General features: G+C 49.0%; 1 protein-coding gene across 1 annotated transcript in view; it reads right to left on the reverse strand.

The window, feature by feature from the left end:
• LOC147747135 (cytochrome P450 4B1-like) overlaps positions 1-19,313 on the reverse strand; it is a 217,263-nt gene that overhangs the window by 16,686 nt on the left and 181,264 nt on the right. Inside the window, exon 11 of the mRNA XM_086952392.1 lies at positions 13,206-13,288. Coding sequence (XP_086808518.1) covers positions 13,206-13,288 — 83 coding nt within the window. The remainder of the gene's footprint in view (positions 1-13,205; positions 13,289-19,313) is intronic.

A 19,313-nucleotide genomic window follows, 5' to 3' on the forward strand; every position in this document is an offset into this window, starting at 1 on the left:
TTCCATCTGGGGAACACCTAATGGTAGCTCGAAAATGTTTCAGTAAGTCAATACCCATAATGGCGTCAGGGGAGTTGGAGGAGAGTAGAAATGTCGCGTCAGTAGTGTTGTTTTCTAGGTCAAAGGTAATAGGTACGGACAGGGGGTTAGTGGAGGGCGTCCCATCGAAACCTATCGACGTTATGTGTGAGCCAGACAAGGGTGCCCTTGGAATCAGTCGTTTTGATAACACACTACGTGTCGCCCCAGTGTCTACCAAGAATGGAGACTCTGTACCCAAGACCTTAGCGGTGACATAAGGACCTTGCTGGTCAACACAGAGCTCGACTGGATCCCTCCCTTGCCCCTGGCAGTCCTATGCAAAGTCGGGGGCATGTTCACCTTCAGATAGCTGATATTGGTTCTGTCGGGGACGGTCAAATGTGTTCGGTCTTCCTGATCTGTCATTATTGGTGTCGTTGGGGCTCCCTCGTCCCTGTACTCTATTCCTCGGACCACCCGCCACATCCCTGGAATCCCTATTCCTGTTCATTTCTATCAGAACTGGACACTGAAATTTCCAATGACCGAGCCCTTTGCAGAAGGCGCACTGGTCATTGCCAACGTCTCTTCGTCCAGTGTGGGGTGCTGGGGTGTGATCTTTAGGAGGTAGATCTCTGGGGGTGGTTGATGGGTAGTTCCCCCTTTGGTGTTCCCGTCCAAGCGCTATACCTTGTATCTGGGCTATCATTACCCTTTCCTTTAAATCTTTCTTCTTTTTCTCGGACGCCCTATCATTCTCATTCTTTTGGTGTTCGTAATACTGAGCCATCTGAAGGATAGCTGCGGGTTTGGAGGCCCCCCAACTACTCTCGCTCGTCTGCAGTTTTTGGGAGACTTCTTGTGTTAGTCCCTTTACATAATTTTGCACAAACAGGTGCTGTCCGGTTGCGGTGGTCATGTCTTGGCCACTGTAGTCGGAGAACACTGTCTCAAATCGGGAGAAGTATTCTGACACGTCTTCCTGGGGTTTCTGTCGACAGGCTGTGACTATCGACCAGTCTACTTTTCTTTCCGGGACCAGGGTTTTTAACTTCTGGACCAGTTTGTCTGGGAGTTCCAGTATGTCCTTCACTGGTTTACTCCCCGGCTCTCGCTGTCTATCTAGTTTACCGAGTTGGTCCCAGGTATGTCCAAACAGATCCGTGTGGTCGACCTTCCGGATTTGCTTCCACACATCAGCTGGCAGGCATAACCCAAAGAACAAGTCAATATCTGCTAAAGTCATTATTGTCGAACCCAAGGCTGTGCCTAATTCGGTATAAAATGCCGTCGGGTTCTTTCTTAAGTCGGGCAAGGTTTGCTTAAAGGTTAGGATATCTTGCCGGTCCCATGGTTGGTAAACCCAATTGTACACAACCCTCCCCTTTGCATTTTCACTATTAACATCATCGCTCGTTCCCTGGCCCCGTGGCGGGATCCAGTAAGGAGCCGCTTCTCTGATAGGCATCATAGTATTGGCTACCTCTGCCGAGGTTGTTTCAGGGACCGTAACCTTGGCTTCTGGTTTCTGTTCCGTGAGGTGGCGGAAGACCTCAAGCATTTGCATGAAGAGCTCCGTCGCCTCACGTTCAGTCCCATCTCCAACATCAACCTTCCTATACAGTGTTGTTAGTTTAGCGGGACCCTTACTCTGATACCTATCTTCATACGCGTTCAGGGTGTGGTAGCTGAATCGCAAAATGAAATGCCGTCTGTGGCTGTCGGCGTGTGAATTATATACGCTCATTGTGTATTCTTCGCTCTCCCTTCGGTCTACCAATGTCTTTGCTATTTCGTTGATCCCATCCCGCTCATCTTTGCTTAACCTACTTAACCTGGCTGATGATTGTTTGCTAGCCTCGGGGTCGTCTGACGAAGTTGTTAATGTGGCTGGCGCGGAGGCCGTGAGGGCCGGTGCACTAGCACTAGGGTCACTTTCACTCACACTCGGGGCTTGCAGGTTTTGTTGGCTGGGAGCGTATGGAGGGGGCATGTAGATGATTGGGGGACCTAGCAGTAACTCATCGTTTGCCCGTTGTTTGGAGGGCAGTTCAGGGTAGAGCGCAGAGGGGGTCCTAACAGGACATTGGCCTGTTGACCCTGATTCTTGGTTTTGTGTAGCTTCTTTTCTTTCTTTTATTTCTTCTTCTAGTTGTTTTGCGGCTAGGTGGGCTGCCTTTCGTAGTTCTTTCCCTACTTTTGCTTCTTCTCTTTTCTTTCGTTGTTCCGTTTCTTTGCGCCACATGCCGATACTGTCGAGCATAGTGGGCGTGGTCTTATTCTTCTGGAGCGCTATTTCTAATGTTTTTATTTTATTTTCGTTAAAGGAACCTATCAGTGGCCACTGACTTTCAGGGTTCTTTTTCGTATATTTATGCCATAGTCTAGTGTAAGCTATAGCGACTAGTCCATACTTAGTGAACATGTCCCTATTAGGGGTGCCCTCCAGTGGAGCTGGATGGTTCATCTCTAATAAGCGGTCCGGGCTAAACAGGCTACCAACCAGTGGGGAGAAGATAGGCATGACGGTTTACACCGGGGACAAAAGTCTGCACTACCTATCTTATCACAGCGGGCAAAGACTAGGCAGAATATTTCTATTCTCCGTTGTTTGGCGGCGGTGAATACCTCAAACGAACCAATACCGAATAATCGGCCAATCAAACAATTCAGTGGGGAGAATAAGTGGGCACGAAAAGTTATCGCTACCCACTCTTTCTCTACCTGCAAAGAGAGACCTTGTTCTTCCCTGTTTGCGGATAAAGAATCTCCAGACAATAATCCACGAACGACAGTTCGGGAAACAGTGGGGGAGGAAGATAGGCACGGCAGATTACAATGGGGACAAAAGTCTGCGTTACCTATCCTTCACTGTTTGCAAAGAGAGAGCCTGTTTGTTTTTCCCCGTTTGCAGACAGCGAATCTCCAGAGGTTTCAACAAATCGTAATACTAGTATTATCCAAACAAAAACAATTTTCCTCAATTCGTCGTGTTTACACGACCTTACCCGGACCGCATGGACGGTTTCCTGTCCTCTGGATCCAGCGCCCGATCGTCCTCTCTCCTTCGTGATGTTCGCGGCACTCCTGATGGTTCCCAGTCAGGACCGTAGATCACTCGAGAGAGGTCTGTTCAGAACTAGTGAAGGTCGGATGATCGGCTGTCAGACGAGGGTCTATCGGACATGAGCTCTTCCCGATCGTTGCAGTCGTTCACTCTGTCATCGGGACCTCTCCCACTGGATCCACGTGTCGCTGATGGGCCCCACGCTTTGGGACGCCAAATTGTAGAAAAAGGTAGGGCTAGGACCTTTCTCAAGATTTGCCCGGCGCTAACCGCCCTTGTACCATTCAAATTTACCAAGCAATGAGGCAGGCGCCGGAGACCAGAAGGCAGGAAACAGAAGTTTATTCCGACGGAGCAGAACACATCAGATCGGACAACAAGGTATCGTCTCGAGGTACTCTAACAGCCTCTCGGAGGCCTGGCCTCTTATACACTGGTTTATGGCATGTGACCTTCCTTTATTACAATCACAACTTTGTAGGGCAAGGAAAAGACATCCCCGTAATCCTCGTGTTAATCCCACCCCCATATACCTTCACAATAGAGGTCCTCAACCTGCTGATAAGAGGAAGAGTCATCACGCAGCTGAGTGTTTCGTCGAGTCTTAGGATGTGTGCGCCTGATCATGTCACAGGGGGTGGGGAGGCCTGGATCAATAGAGGGTCCTTTGAAGGAGAGCGACCTCATACAATAAGGGTAGTAAATGATATCTCTCGGCTTAGGCAATGGCCTCGGACCTGTGTGGACAGTCGGACACGGGGTGAGGGGCCATCAATGGAGTGGTATTCATGCCGCATGGACAATCCAGCGCAGAGGGGAGGTTGCTCAACAGAGGGGCATTCATGGGAGGGGAGGAGGTGTTGGTCAGGCGCTGGCATGACTCCCAAGGACAGGGTCATGCAGAAGGGTCATAAGGAGGAGGGAGGGGGAGCCAGGGCGCGCGGAGGATGCTTGCTGGGTCACAGGGGCGCGCTGGCGATCGATCGTGGGCAGGGGGACCATGATATCTAAAATGGCTGCCGTGCACGTAGTACATAGGTGACCTAGAATGGCTGCCGTGCACGTAGTGCATAGGTGACAAGTTGGCGCAGATAATGTTCAGATCGCAAACTAAAATTCCACAACTTTGCCACTGGATTCAAGCAAGCCGGGCTGAAGACGGCTGGAATGCCAGAAACCGGTCCTCGGAAGCTTGTTTCCGGTCCAGGGAAGACATGGCTAGGCAGTTCGGGCTGTACTGTTCCCATGAGGCACAGGGTCAGACTAATTTGCATATAAGCCATGTCTGAACTGGGGAGGCAGAGTGGGCTCAAGAACGGTGATGGATTAAACCCAGATCTTTTGACTGGGTGTGAGTGTTTGATTGATTCAGATGCTCCGTCCATCACCACCCCCTTTTGTACCGCTTTTGGCCGCCATAAGTGTGGCAGGGTATACTCAGACGTGAGTCCCTTGCTCACTTTGCCACTGGATTCAAGCAAGCCAGGCTGAAGACGGCTGGAATGCCAGAAACCGGTCCTCGGAAGCTTGTTTCCGGTCCAGGGAAGACATGGCTTGGCAGTTCGGGCTGTGCTGTTCCCATGAGGCTCAGGGCCAGACTGATTTGCATATAGCCATGTCTGAACTGGGGTGGCAGAGTGGGCTAAAGAACGGTGATGGATTAAACCCAGATCTTTTGACTGGGTGTGAGTGTTTGATTGATTCAGATGCTCCGTCCACCACCACCCCCTTTTGTACCCCCATTGATATTCCATGAGCATAATCTCAAAGGTGTTTTGTCCTGGAGTGGACGCTTTTTGAGTAGAATGGTTTGTCATTGTGTGGATCTGATTATGTTGACGGTTCTAAGAATCTGAAGGGTCACCGGATATGTTGCATGTTGCTGTTTTTTCGCCTATATGGGCACAGAATACCTGCTCCCTTCGGGGCGACCGGCCAAGTGCCCCCCTAAGCACAGATGATGTTTTTTCTCTGTTGTCAATGATTCCCTGCTGCTTGGTGACAAGTAGTGGGAGGGTGTATCCGGTGTATCCGGTGTTGTGGTACAATGAGATGCGTATACCCCATGCTTTGAAGATTTCCCATTTTTTCAGTGCTTTTTTTGCTAGTTGGATTCAAGCTAGCCTGGCTGATGAAGGGTGTTACCCAGAAACCGGTCTCAAGATGCTTGTTTCCATTTCAGGGAAGAATTGGCTTGGCAGTTGGGGCTGAACTGTTCCCATGAGGCACAGGGCCAAGACTGATTTGCATATAGCTGGGCCTGACCTGAGGTGGCGAAGAGAGCTAAAGAATGATGGATTCAACCAAGATCTGTGACTGGGGGAGAGTATCTGAAAGGTTTCTGCGCTCCGTCCATCATCTCCTTGTGTTTGCTTAGTTTTGATTGAATTCACTTGCTTCTCCAATGGTTGTGGAGCAGTCGCAAGTTGCTCAGAAGATGGTATTTCGCTGGGTTGTTGGGCACCCGGATGAGCATTTGATTGGGTAGGGAAAAGAGGCTCCTGGAGGCGTCATTGAGGTCATTGAGGTAAAATTTGGAATAGATTTGTGATTGGAGAAGGTGTGAAGTAGGCCTCCCCTGGGGGGGCACCTACTGTCGAGGTCCAAGGTGGCTTACGCGAGGCACCCTGCAGTGCTGAGCCTGGAGGGGTTACATCTACCAGGTCTTTGGACGAGGTTGCCCTGGTCTTTCTTTTGCGTTCGGGTCCCTGCAATGGGGATAGGAGTATGTCTGTGGTCCGTCCTGGCCTCATAGCGGTAGCGACCCTTTGTCCTCCTGTGAGCTGTAGGCGCTGCTAGTAAGGGTAACATTACTAGCTGAGTAACAGTGTATAGATGTTAGAAGTTAGATGGTCCTGTATGCACTGAGGTGAACCAAACAGTTGCGGACTTCCTCATGGTATCCTTACGGTGACTGTCTGTCATGCTGATAGTATCTTAAAGCGTAATAGGCATAAAGGGTCTTGTCAGCCTGTATGTAAGAGCCAGGGATGGGGCAGGGAGGAGAGGGAGGTGGGAAGCGGACTTGTAAAGTGTGAGAACTGGGTCAGAGACAGCTGTACCCTAGGGGCTGCGAGAGACCTGGTCATCGCTCCTTCCTCACTCACTGCACTACCCGGGTCCCTGCTATCTGCTGCTGTTGCTGCCGCCTGCCTCCGTGAATGCGCAGTGCTCCTCGGGGAGAATTCAAGGAGGAATTACAGGACTCCGCCCCCGCGATGATGCTGGTCCTGCTGCTGCTGCTCCTAATACAGGTGATTCCGAACCTGAAGGATGCGTGGGGTGAAGCGGGTCTGTGGTAGGGACGTCTGGAGAATTCGTCAGGAGGAGAGGACAGACAGCGGGGGAAGCCTGGAGAAGCCCCTGTCCAGGGCGTAAGCAGGGCACACTACAGGAGCCCACATACCGTGCCCAGCACTAGTTGGGCCGTCTCCGTGGGACTCCTAAGGTCCTTACTTAGCAACAGCTGAGGACATCTGCCACGCTCGTGCCAAGGTGCCCCAACCATCTTGTTGCACTTTTGCCGCCTTGGGTGGGTAAGGCATGTGGTGATCAGAGGGCCGGGCTGGACCCCTTCGGGGGCTGTAGGTGTAAGTTAAATATTTGGGGCTGTGGGTCGCTGCACAGCACAGCGGCACAACACAGCACTCGATTATGCAGCCTACACCGATGAAACTGGCAAGCCGCCAAGCCCGCAAGTCACCAGCATGGGCTGTACACCTAACATAAGCCTGCCCTTTGCAAGTGGAGTAGGGGAAGCCTGGTCGTGAAAATGCTGGTTGGTGGTTCGTAGGCAGTGGCGGCGGTGTTCTCAGATCCCAGATGTCAGCTGGCGCCCGTGGCTGCGGGAACGGCTGTGATCGCAGCTCTCTCTGATTCCGGTTTCAACTACGGCAGCGGCTTCCGCTTCCCAGTCAGGTTGAAGCGTCAGTAATCAGTAAATCCTGCATAGAAGAGGATTTTAATGTCATGTGGTAGATTACATTGGCCAGCGGGATCATGTAGATGTTGAGGAGAGTGGGTCTGAGCGATAAACCTTGACGGACTCCACAGAGTACTACGAGGGACTTCCGAAGAGTAAGGTGCCAGGCTGACAGCTTGTGTCCTATCTGTTAAGAAGGGACAGATCAAGCAGACAGCGGATCCTTGTTTGCCAACCAAAGCAGGTGCCTGATGAGGATGCTGTATCAAATGCTGCAGAGAGGTAGAGGAGAATGAGGGCTACCATGTCTCCACTGTCAAGGACCATGCAGATCTCGTTTGTAGTAGCAACGAGTGCTGTTTCTGTACTGTGGTTGGACCTGAACCCAGTCTGCCTGGCATCAAGGAGCTGGTGGTTGCTGAGGTGGTCAATGAGGAGTCAGTTGATTAGTTTCTGTAAGACCTTTGACAGTATGGTAGGAGGGAGATGTGTCTGTAGTTGCAAAGTGTATCTGGGTCAGCAGATGGTTTCTGGAGCATGGCATGATGGTGGCATATTTCCAGGTATCCGTTTATGTGACAGAATTGACGGAGGAATTGAGGATGAGTGTTGGTGCTTCATTGATTGATAGAAGTCCTTTGGTGAAGGTGTAATTGGGGGAAAAGTCCATAGGAACGCCAAAGTAGATGGTCTTTATGGTAGCAGAGATTTTGACAATGGAAACAGCAGGCCACGAGTTTAGGTTTCATGCATTGACTGTGATAGGATGTTCAGTTGCAATACCGGGGTTCAGTTGAGGGTCAAAGTTGCTGTATATTGAGGGGATTTTCTTACAGAAGAATTTGAAGAGCTTGTTGCAGAGGTCTTGTGAGTGAGTGATGTTGCTGGAAGTGACAGGAGTTGAGGTGATATCTTTGATGATGGTGAAGATTTCCTTCCTACTGTTAGTGCTGACATAGATGTGATCTGCAAGAGCTGTGTGCTTGGTGTTCTGTATCTCCTGGTGGTTACGTCTTAGGGCTGATTTAAAGATGTCTTTATCTGTGGTATCTTGACCTGTTCCCCATTTGCTCTCCAGTTGCTTTCAGAATATTTCATCAGCCTGACTTCTTCCTTTGTGTACCAGCTGGCCTGTAGTTGAGCTGTTGCTTCTGGGTTGCACTTGAAGGGAGCAAAGGTGTAGGCACCTGCGGTGATCCAGCTGTTGAGGTCTCTGATGACTTTCAGCAAGTGACTATTGAGGTTGGGTCGATGATCGGAGAGGGGGGAAGCCCACCACTCTTCAGAGATGCTTTTCCAGCTCCAGTGGGCATGTCTGTGGTGAAAGGTCTGTGATGGTAAGGGATGAGTATACTGAAACTGACAAGGGCATTGTCTGTCCAGGTCATAGTTGCTGGCATGCCGAATGTGATGCTGCTTATTGAGGAGAAAATTGGTGCAAGTGATGGGATCTTTAAATAGGACGGTAAGTCCATCTCTGGGCTTGTGCTGATGGTCTTTCCTGAACAAGTTTGTAGCCATCAGTGATGGCGGTAGCAATGTATGGTGGTGAGGTGGGATTTACCAATGTTTCTGTGAGAGAAAGCAGGTCTGGAGGATGGTCGCGCAGTAGGTCCAAATGCTATGTGGCATTTTTGGTGAGAGACCGGGTGTTGAGGAGCATGCATGAAATTTTGTTTTGTTGTGTTGCTTGGGTGCTGTTTGGTCTGTGTAAGTGTGAGCGAGTGGTAGGTGCAGGGTGTAGGAAAGCACATGAATACTTACAGGAGGCAAAAGTGAAAGCCCCTGTCATGTTGTGTGGTGTGGTAAGGCATCCGTGCAGAGAGTGGCACCCAGGCTTAACAGCATGGAGGAGCACAACAGGGTATTGGTGGGCAGGGGGAGAACCTGCGTTCCTGGGGCTGGGTGCGATGCAGCCCAGCTAAGATGGGTGCAGATGGGCCTGTCTTTTAGTGAATCTTTGGCATGCAACCGCTGTGCATCCGTCCTGCAACTGCCATTAAGTAGTCTAAGAAGGAGAGCAAGGTACAGAGGGTGTGAAACCAGTGATGTGACTTCCTGTGCAGATGGATGAAGGGAAATGAAGTCCTCTTGCTTTGCTTCTTCTTTGAAAGAGAGTTTTGTCAGGAAACCAATGATGTCATTTCCTGTGCAGATGGATGATGAGAATTTGCACTCCACAAACAATGACCATTATAGGAATCTCAGCCAGTTAACTTCAAGCACAGTGAAATCAACTTTCCATAGCTCAGTGATAACATTAGCACACATTACAATAGTCAACATCAACTCCTATAATTGGCAGTGACTACATAACTATTAACAACCTGCCTACGTATTCAAATTCCCATACAAAGTTGTTGATATCTTATCATCAAATGCATCTCAACCCAAAAGTTCTCCCCAACACTTCTGCTGTTTGGTTTCCAATGTTGAAAGGGAGTGTATTTTGCTGTTGTTGCTTGCTCTGTGATAACTGGCAGGCATACTTTGAAGTCTTTAAGTTGTATGTATTTTCTACTTGCATACACTTGTATGGTCACCCTCAACTGACCTCACTGTAAACCCCTCAATAATGTTCCAACCCAAGAAATACCACATGTCCATTATGCTTGACCTCTGGACCCCCGCCCTAAAGTAACTGGTACTTTCCAAGGTCTCCTGTTATCACCTCTCTATGCCTCTATGAGCTTTAAAGAAAAATGTGCTGATTAATGAGAGGAAGCAGCAGGAGTCACCCATCTCAGAAGTTATTCCTGGCAAGAGGTGAGAACACACTAGCACCAGTATACAGGATAACCTATCATCCATCGAAAACAGGAGCAATACACTATTGTGCACTTGCCATTGACAGGACAGGACAGATATCCTTCGGCCAGCTTATTCTCCCCTCAAAAGCTCCACACACATAGATCCTCCATCCATTAAATTCACAATTGCAGACATGAGTCTGTCTACCAGAAAGTAGCTTGCCAAGAGGCCAAATAATAGGCCGTCATTGTGCTATAAAATAACCCCTGAGCTCTCTATGAAACATGCATGCTCATTAGAAAGGAGCCCTAAGATAATTAAACAGAAAAACAGGGGCAGGTTGGTAGCGAGGCAGGCGACCCTGGGAGAGGTATATTCTAAGGTTGTCCAGAGCAAACCAGAATTAGGCGAGAAAAAAAACATTTGCCATGTCTCCGTCCCTTAGAGGCAGACAGTTCTGATTTTTCAGTTCCTGCTTGTGCTCAAGATCTGTCCACAGATGCTGCTAATGAACAGGAGATCTAGGTTTCTAAACAGGCAGAATAGAAGTCATTCTGAGTAAGGTAACATTATAGGCAGGGAGAACTCGAGTGAAAGACAACTCTCTCATTAGCCCTCTTAAATGCTCTGATCCTACTAACGTCAGTTAGTACTGTATGGGCACTCAAAAGGCGAGATGCCACCAACGCCCAGCCTGGAAGCTACACAGGCCTTCACCATCCAAGAAAGTATCAAGCTTTCGAATTGGTAGTAAGATACCTTCTAATATTATACTTAAAAGCTCTCCCGGAAACTGGGCATTTAGAGAACACAAGTAGGCGATTCTGGTAAATTCTAATCAGAGCGAAATGCATATTAGGAGTAGATTTATTCTATTGAAGACAGGATTGCCTGTATTTGTACTAGTCCAAACACCTCATGCCGTTTACAAGGGAGAACCAATCCAAAACAAGTAGACACCAAAAGTATGCAATGAAAAATCATCACTAAGGGATTGAAACCACCACCTACGTGTGATTCACTGTTAATTTCCTTCCTCGTTTTTGTGATTCTTGTTCAATACCCAGGAATTTCCTGCACTCCCTTTGTCCAGTAATGTCCTTTCGTCTCACCCACCATCATGTGGCTGCGTGGGGAAAGTTTGCTTGCGGCTAATGCGCAATGTTTGTATGGGAAATGACTCCATTATGTTGTGTGTATTTGTAAAGCGCAGTTTCACCTGCGAGGGTATCCTGGTACCTAACCCATTGCTGTTGTGGTGCAGTAAAGGTCCCCCGACTACTGCACAAATACCTGCTGTATTGTTGCATCGCTGCATGCCAACACAACACAACATCCTGGCAACACAAAAGCAGGTGCCTCCTGCACCGATCAGAGGTAGCGGGGCGGGGGAGGGGTGGATGTGTGAGGAAGGGGAGAAGATGTGGGAGGGGAGAGGATGCGGGGGAAGCAGCTAAGGTAAAATGTAATTGAAAACTCAACTTCCTCGCCTGCATCTCCTCCGTAGTCCTCCCTCGCGCAGAGTCAGCCACAGGAAGCACACCCAGGCTCCCAGTCAGCCAATCACAACCCTACCATAGTAGTGCTATGATTGGTCTGAGCGCCATTTTTCAGTGCTCAGATGCTGACTGCAGGCCTGGACATGTTCTCCACGTGGATAAAATGCAAAGTGCACATGACTGTTTTTGGGTGGCAAGCAGTCATTTCACAATTTAAGAGCCTTCAACCAATCCTCCCCAGCCCTGCCCCCTCACGCAAAGCTGTGGGTGGAAGTCTGAAGAGCTGAGGTGGGTGCTGGCGATTCTTAAAGGCAGCCGCCCCGCGTCAGCAGCAAGTAAGAGCAGGAGGGGTATCGCCTGCAAAACTCGTGACACCTGGGGCAGACCGCCCCCGCTTCCTCCTTGCTATGCCTCTGCTGCTCTATGCATGATTGATCCATCAACACTCACATGTACAGTCTTAGTCGAAATACAACAACTTATTACGTCACAGGCTAATAAATGACCACATCTTACCCCAAGACTCACAGTCACCAGCCTCTGGTATCAAGTCTTTAGGCAAACTAATTGTCGGAATCCTGTGTTTTTCAACAGGAGTCGTGTTAGGAAATACTGCTTCCAGCTGGTCAAATTTCTCTGCAAGCGAGAAAGGCATATCATCCTTATCCTGGGGGCGCTTGCCCATCACTGCATTAACCATGACAGGACTAAGCTTCATTCCACTTGGTCCGGCTGGAAGCGCCGCAACACCTGGGGCCCCGCCCGGGAGATTGCGGGTAATGTATTGTACTAACGACCTAAACACTGCAATCGCCACTGTATGTAGGCGACGGATATATGCAAGGGGACACGCTCCTGCTAGAGGATGCTGTGTAAATCCAGCCAAAACAGGTTAAGTAGCGCCTGGAATGGACAAAGGACCTCACCTTGTTATCAACAAAGTTTAGCCTGCAGATCCAACATTCTTTAGAACACAACCGCAGGGGAAATACCAATACCAAAAATGCAACCATTCTAACAAAGCTGAACATCATCTGTCCATGGAAACCTCACCGATGACCATCCATGAGCAAACCCACTAATGCATATATATGTGGTTGCATCGACCAGAAGTTAGGAGCCAAGTGTTTGGCAAAGGTGCTGTACATGAAACCCATGTAGACTATAACAGCCTAACATACTTAGGACAACAAAATGTATTACAGTTACCACACTGGTAGGGTACCAGTGCACGGAGAGCATAGTACCGGGCAGTATTCCTGTTACCCACATATATTGTTGTATTCAACATTTGAACAATGTCTGCATGCCTCTTGGTACTACCAGACTTAAATGCAGGTTCGTACTAGACTTAAATGCAGGTTCTAATACAGTGTATCACACTTTTCTCTGTAGCATCCAGATGGGTACAGGTTTCCTTCAGGTTCACATGCATCCAAGTTAACCACTCAAGGCAACTTAAACAGGAGCGTTTCTTATCTGACTCAGACTTTGTATTATTTGGAGTTCTTATGGAAGCCGATCTGTTGTTGTTTTGGATATACCTCTAAACCCACAAATATAGATCCCATCATAATTGCAAATCTTCTTCCTAAAAAGGAAGGTTTTCCCTGTGTACTGGCACCTCTTTATCCTTCTCCTCCTTCATCCTAATAATCCATCCACTTCTTGGCCACTTTGGTTCTAAAACAGCACTTGGGTCCACACAGAGCCCCAGTCTCCTGTGAATGACTGAATGTTACAATTAAGTATGCTGAATGTAAAACTGTAGCCAGGGAGTGAGGTGCTGGTTTCAAGGTGACCTAAGTAACACAAGACAAGTAGACGGCTGGCTGCTGGAGCCAAAAGATAAGAGAGATAACCTTTATTTAAGGCAGGGTTACCTTACCAAATAAATATTTCCAGAATTAAGGGCACTACAAGTATTTTAAAAGGCATACTGTACCTTGGTCCAGCAGCAAATGGCACAAACGCATGAGAGTGTCGATCAGAGGAGTTCTCAGGAGAGAACCGCAAGGGGTCAAACACCTGAAAAACAATATAGAAAACCAAAGGTAAACTGTATGTGGGTTACTTTAAGGGGACAATTGCTACTCACATATGATGGTAGAGCATGAGATAACATAGTATAGGTAGCATAAGATGACATTAGGATATACATTAACTAAAATGTTCATTCTGGGAATCAAGGGCATGCCATATGATAAAATGTACCATTGTGTTTCAAATATCTTCTGAATATGCATTTTATATTATTGCATGATTAAAGCAATCAATCAATAAAATCTTTATTTCGGCTGTTTTGCCAAAAAAGAGTGCAGTACAAAAAACAATATTCGTGGATGATAGTTCAATTCATAATAAATGCACATTTAAATGATTAAAAACATACATACTCTGAAAATGCATGATCAGTAAAACAGCCCTTGTCTACAAATAATTTAGTATCATTCGTTAGCAATTATGAGCCTACGCTTATGCCACATGGCTGCCAAAAACTGAGAGACAGCAAATTCATCAGAAGCGGTCGCTCCCCCAGCTCCCTGCCTCCAGCAACTGGTATCGTAGCGCTATCTCTGAATTTGATTATCTGATGCTAATATTATATTAATAATTGCGCTCACACTGCATTGTTTCGTCTCGTGCTAATATCGCATTGGTGATTGCGCTCGCACTACATTGAGTGTCTTGAGCTGATCTTACTGCATTGCCTAATTTAGCGTTACGCGATTTTCTGCACAGCCCACATCGTGCCAATCAAAGTGTGCTGCTGCATACTGTAGCGCCTGTGCTTATCTGTACCTGCGCCTCTGCCCACCCCAATCTCATCCTGTTTAGTTTGTTTTGCTGCCATCTTGTTTGTTTGTGCCTTCTAGCCCGCCCCTCCACCCAGCTCCCGCTTCCCAGCTGACCCTCCCTCGCCCCCGCCCCCCCCCACTATTCACATATGTCAGATGTATTTACGCGCAGCGTTCACGTGCAGCGGTCGCGCCCCATGCGCGCCGAAGTTGCGCCAAAGGTAAGCCCGTCTACGCCCGTCCGCGCCTGGACCGCGCCCAGCGCCAGACCCCCTGGCCCTCGCAAACCGCACTCCCACTGCATAACGTATGGCGCCGCCACCCTCCTAGCCCTTAACCCCGGACGCACTCCACAATGCTACGAAGCTGCCCCAGGATGTACCCACGGTCCCTTCGCCTGCCACTCCTGCAAGTTCGCCTGCATCAAGACCCACACCAATCCCACTCACTCCAAACACAGCTCCGACTCTTACCAACTGAAGTGAATCCTGCTGAACACCCGCTCGGTACACAGACACGCCACTGAACTCTGGGACCTACTCGACACTGCTTCAACGGACATCGCCTTCCTTACAGAAACCTGGATGAACGCCTCATCAGCCCCCGACATCGCCATAGCCATCCCGGACGCCTACAAGATCATCCGAAAAGACCGCACCAACCAAACAGGAGGAGGTATCGCCATCGTTCACAAGAACACCATCAAAATCACGACCAGCTTCGACGATAACCTTGCAACCGCCGAACACCTCCACTTCCAGATCTACACCGACCCCAGGATCACACTTAGAGACACCCTCATCTACAGACCACCAGGAACCCGTAAACAATTCTGCGAAGACATCACTGACTTCATCAGCCCACATGCCCTCTCCTCCGAGAACTACATTTTACTGGGAGACCTCAACTTCCACCTGGAAAAGAAAAACAACAGCAATACCACCACCCTTCTGGACAACCTGGCCAATCTCGGACTCAAACAACTTGTTGACACCCCCACCCATGTAGCCGGACATAAGCTCGACCCAATCTTCACCTGACAGCAAGCACATCTCCTTCGATCACACCACAGCCCTCCATTGGACGGACCACAGCTGTGTTCACTTCAGCTACAAAACTACCTCGACCAAAAAACCCCCACAACCTATTCCGCGAAGAAACTGGAACAAAATCACCACCGACCAACTCCTCACATCGCTCAACCAAAACCCTCCCGCCCTCTCATCGGACCCAAACCAAGCTGCCACCATACTCAAACAATGGATCACTCACAGCGTTGACGAGTTAGCACCCTTGAAAAACCACCAAACAGGGTAGCAAAAATGCCCCCTGGTTCAACGAAGACCTTAAGAAATCCAAGAAACTATGCCGTACTCTCGAGAAAACATGGAGAAAAAAAACCAACCACTGAATACCTGACCACCTTCAAGACAGCCACCCGCAAACACCACCAATTGATCCGATCCACCAAAAAATCAGTATTCAAGGATCGAATCGACAACGAGTTACTACGCTCTTCCCAATCAGAAATTTTATTCCGCAAGTCTCTGAAGACCCACCTGTTTTCCCTATAACATCCTCCTGTGCCCTCCACCCTCAAAGTTCTCAGCGCCGGGACGCCCCGTCGGGGTAGCTGTGCGCTTTATAAAATACACAAATAAATAAATAAATAACGCCCACAACAGCAAGGAACTATTCAACATCGTCAAAGAATTTACCAACCCCACCGCAGCCTCAAACGACATTACTCCCTCCCAAGACCTCTGCGATTCGCTATCCTCTTTCTTCTACAACAAAATCGCCGACATACATAACAGCTTTGAGAACATTTCCAAAGAACAGTCCACTCCACCCACCTCCGAACCTAAACCGCCCTCTAACAACCTTAGCGCCTGGAACCCAATCACCACTGAAGACACCATCCGCCTAATGAATTCCATCCATTCAAGTTCACCAACCGACCCCTGTCCCCACCACATCTTCAACAAAGCAGACTCCATCATCGCACCCCATCTCCGCGACGTCATCAACTGCTCCTTCAACTACGCTACCTTCCCAGAAAGCTGGAAGCACGCCGAACTCAGCGCCCTCCTGAAGAAACCTACAGCAGACCCTTCTGAACTCAAGAACTACCGCCCCATCTCCCTCCTCCCATTCCCTGCCAAAGTCATTGAGAAAGCCGTCAATAGCCAGCTCGCCGCCTTCCTTGAATCCAACAACTCCCTCGACACTTCACAGTCCGGATTTCGAGCCAAACACAGCACCGAAACTGCCCTCATCGCAGCGACAGACGACATCCGAACACTACTGGACAACGGAGAAACAGTTGCCCTCATCCTACTCGACCTCTCCGCCGCCTTTGACACAGTCTGCCATAGCACCCTCATACAACGCCTCAGCAACATCGGCATACAAGGAAAAGCCTTGGACTGGATCATCTCATTCCTCGCCGGGAGAACCCAGAGAGTCTGACTCCTCCCATTCAAATCAGAGAGTACCAAAGTCATCTGCGGAGTACCACAAGGATCATCACTTAGTCCCACCCTCTTCAACGTTTACATGAGCCCCCTCGCACACAACCTCAACATCATCTCCTACGCTGACGACACACAACCGATCCTTTCCCTCACCAAAGACCCTAACACTGCCAAAACCAATCTTCACGAAGGTATGAAAGAAGTTGCCGAATGGATGAAAAACAGCCGCCTAAAACTTAACTCAGACAAAACGGAAATCCTCATCCTAGGATCATCCCCCTCTGCCTGGGACGACTCATGGTGGCCATCGGCCCTGGGCACAGCACCCATACCCACAGACCACGCACGAAACCTAGGCTTCATCCTAGACTCCTCCCTCTCGATGACCAGACAAGTCAACGCCGTCTCATCCTCCTGTTTCAACGTACTTCGTATGCTCAAAAAAATCTTCCGTTGGATACCCACCGAAACAAGAAAGACTATCACCCACGCACTGGTCACCAGCCGACTGGACTATGGAAACACCCTCTACGCCGGAACCACAGCCAAACTACAGAAAAAACTCCAACGCATCCAAAACGCATCAGCCAGACTCATATTGGACATCCCTCGCCAAGCTCACATTACCGCTCACCTGAAAGACCTCCAATGGCTTCCCGTTAACAAGAGAATAACGTTCCGCCTCCTCACCCACGCTCACAAGGCTCTCTACAAACTAGTACCAGAATGCCTCAACACACAACTGTCCTTCTACACACCCACCCGCCAACTAAGATCCTCCAATCAAGCCCTCGCCGCAGTTCCGCAGATCCACCAAGGGAGGAAGATCCTTTTCCTACCTGGCGGCCAAGACTTGGAATTCTCTCCCCTCTCACCTCCGCCTCACACAGAACCACATTCCCTTCAGAAAGGAACTTAAAACCTGGCTATTCGATAAATAATGCACCCCTCCCCCAAGCGCCTTTAGACCCTCTGGGTGAGTAGTGCGCTATACAAATTCCAGAACTTGAACTTGAACTGTCTGGCCGTATCAGTTTTTAAGACTCTAAAAGCATACCTACACTGTACAAAGCCCAGGTTCTTGCATTTAGGTACAAGCCAGTACTTCCTGGACCTACTGTAAGCTGGGCAGAAGAAGAGGACGTGAAGTTCATTTTCTGTGTCACAGCTACACCCAGTACAGTTTCTCGCTCCAGAAGCGGTCCATTTACTAGTAAATGCTCTTATGGGCAGAGTACCGTATCTCCATTGTAGATAAAGTTTTCTAGCTAAAATAAGGTAAATATCATCCATGAAATGCTCCAAAAGGTAAGAAGCTTTAATCATTAAAAAGGAGTTAGTTAAGGTGCCGGAATGTGGATCAGACAAAGCAGCAGTAAGTTTGTTATCAACAAAAATCCTGGTACGGGACTTGCGCAAGACCTTTTTGCAATTCCTCTCGGGATCATGCCATAAGGCAGACCATCCCAACCATACCAATTAATTCTTTATGTACATGAACCAGGGGATTTTACCTGCACTGTGATGGGTTAGTATTTCCTTAAATTCCTGCCTGTAGTTTTGCAGCTCAGGCGTTATCCAAAGCCTGCGCCAGACCCTGAGGGGTTTAAGTGCCAGTCCGTCTTCAATGGGTCTTAGCCCCACGTCAAGCCTCAAGGGGAGGAGCGGAGTGCTTGGTGGAAGGGCCAGAAGCGGTCTTATGAATTTGTTCTCAGTTTTGGCAATTCCGGGCCTGCAATGATAACCCCACAACTCACCACCATACAGGATGGCACCCCTCGCCTGAATTTTATTATATATCTCCATAGGTGGACTGACGGGTTTAAGTGTAGATGAATTGGAAAGCTTGAGGATGGATGCCCCCCGCAAGCTGTGGCAATTTCATTTGCGACTTTATTTGCTGTGGGCCCCATGGCAGGTTCTCATTGATGGTTACCCCCAGATATTCAAAAGTAGACACCCTTTCAAGTCCAACAGGACCTAGGCTTGGATTTGGGCGGGTAGTTGCAGGTAGGTTAAAGATCATAAATTTTGTTTTACCATCATTTATCTCCAAACCCCGTCCTCTGCAAAATTCCTCAAAGCCATCCAGTATGCGCTGTATCCTCATGGGAGACTTAGACAGCAGCAGGGTGTCGTCAGCGAACATGATCGCAGGCACCCTGCTGCCTGCCAACTTTGGGGCGTCATTGTGGAGTACTCCATCCAGATGGACGATTACCCCGTTGACAAAGGCAAAACAGGGTGGGTGCCAGTACACACCCCTGCCTTACCCCCCTGTCAACGGGGAACATAGATGACAGCGCCCCATTCTTCCCACATCTGACCTGCGCAAAGTTCTTCTCATGTGGCCTCATCAGGATGGCTAGAAGTTGGGGCGGAATACCCAGCTCGAGGAGCACGAGCCACAATTTCCCCCGGGGAATTAAATCAAAAGCGGAACGGAGGTCCACAAACACCATGTAGAGGCTGCCACCCTCTATCTTCAACATTTTCCAGAATAATAGTGCAAGACGAAAGATTTGGTCCATGGTGGAGGTGTTCCTCCTGAACCCCGCTTGGTTCGGGCTAAGAATTGCGTGCTCCTCGATCCAGTCCTGAAGGCGATCTAAAATAAGCTGCTCAAAAATTGTTTGCGGGACATCAATCAGACTGATGGGCCTGTAGTTGGCTGGGAGCAGAGGGGAGCCCTTCTTAAATATAGGGACAATTTCTGCTCCCAGCCAAGTACAGGGAACCGCCATGCCCCTCAGGACTGCATTAAAAAGTATTTGTTGA

This window comes from Lissotriton vulgaris, chromosome 1_1 (assembly GCF_964263255.1).
Source record: "Lissotriton vulgaris chromosome 1_1, aLisVul1.2, whole genome shotgun sequence".
Classification (NCBI taxonomy): Eukaryota; Metazoa; Chordata; class Amphibia; order Caudata; family Salamandridae; genus Lissotriton; species Lissotriton vulgaris.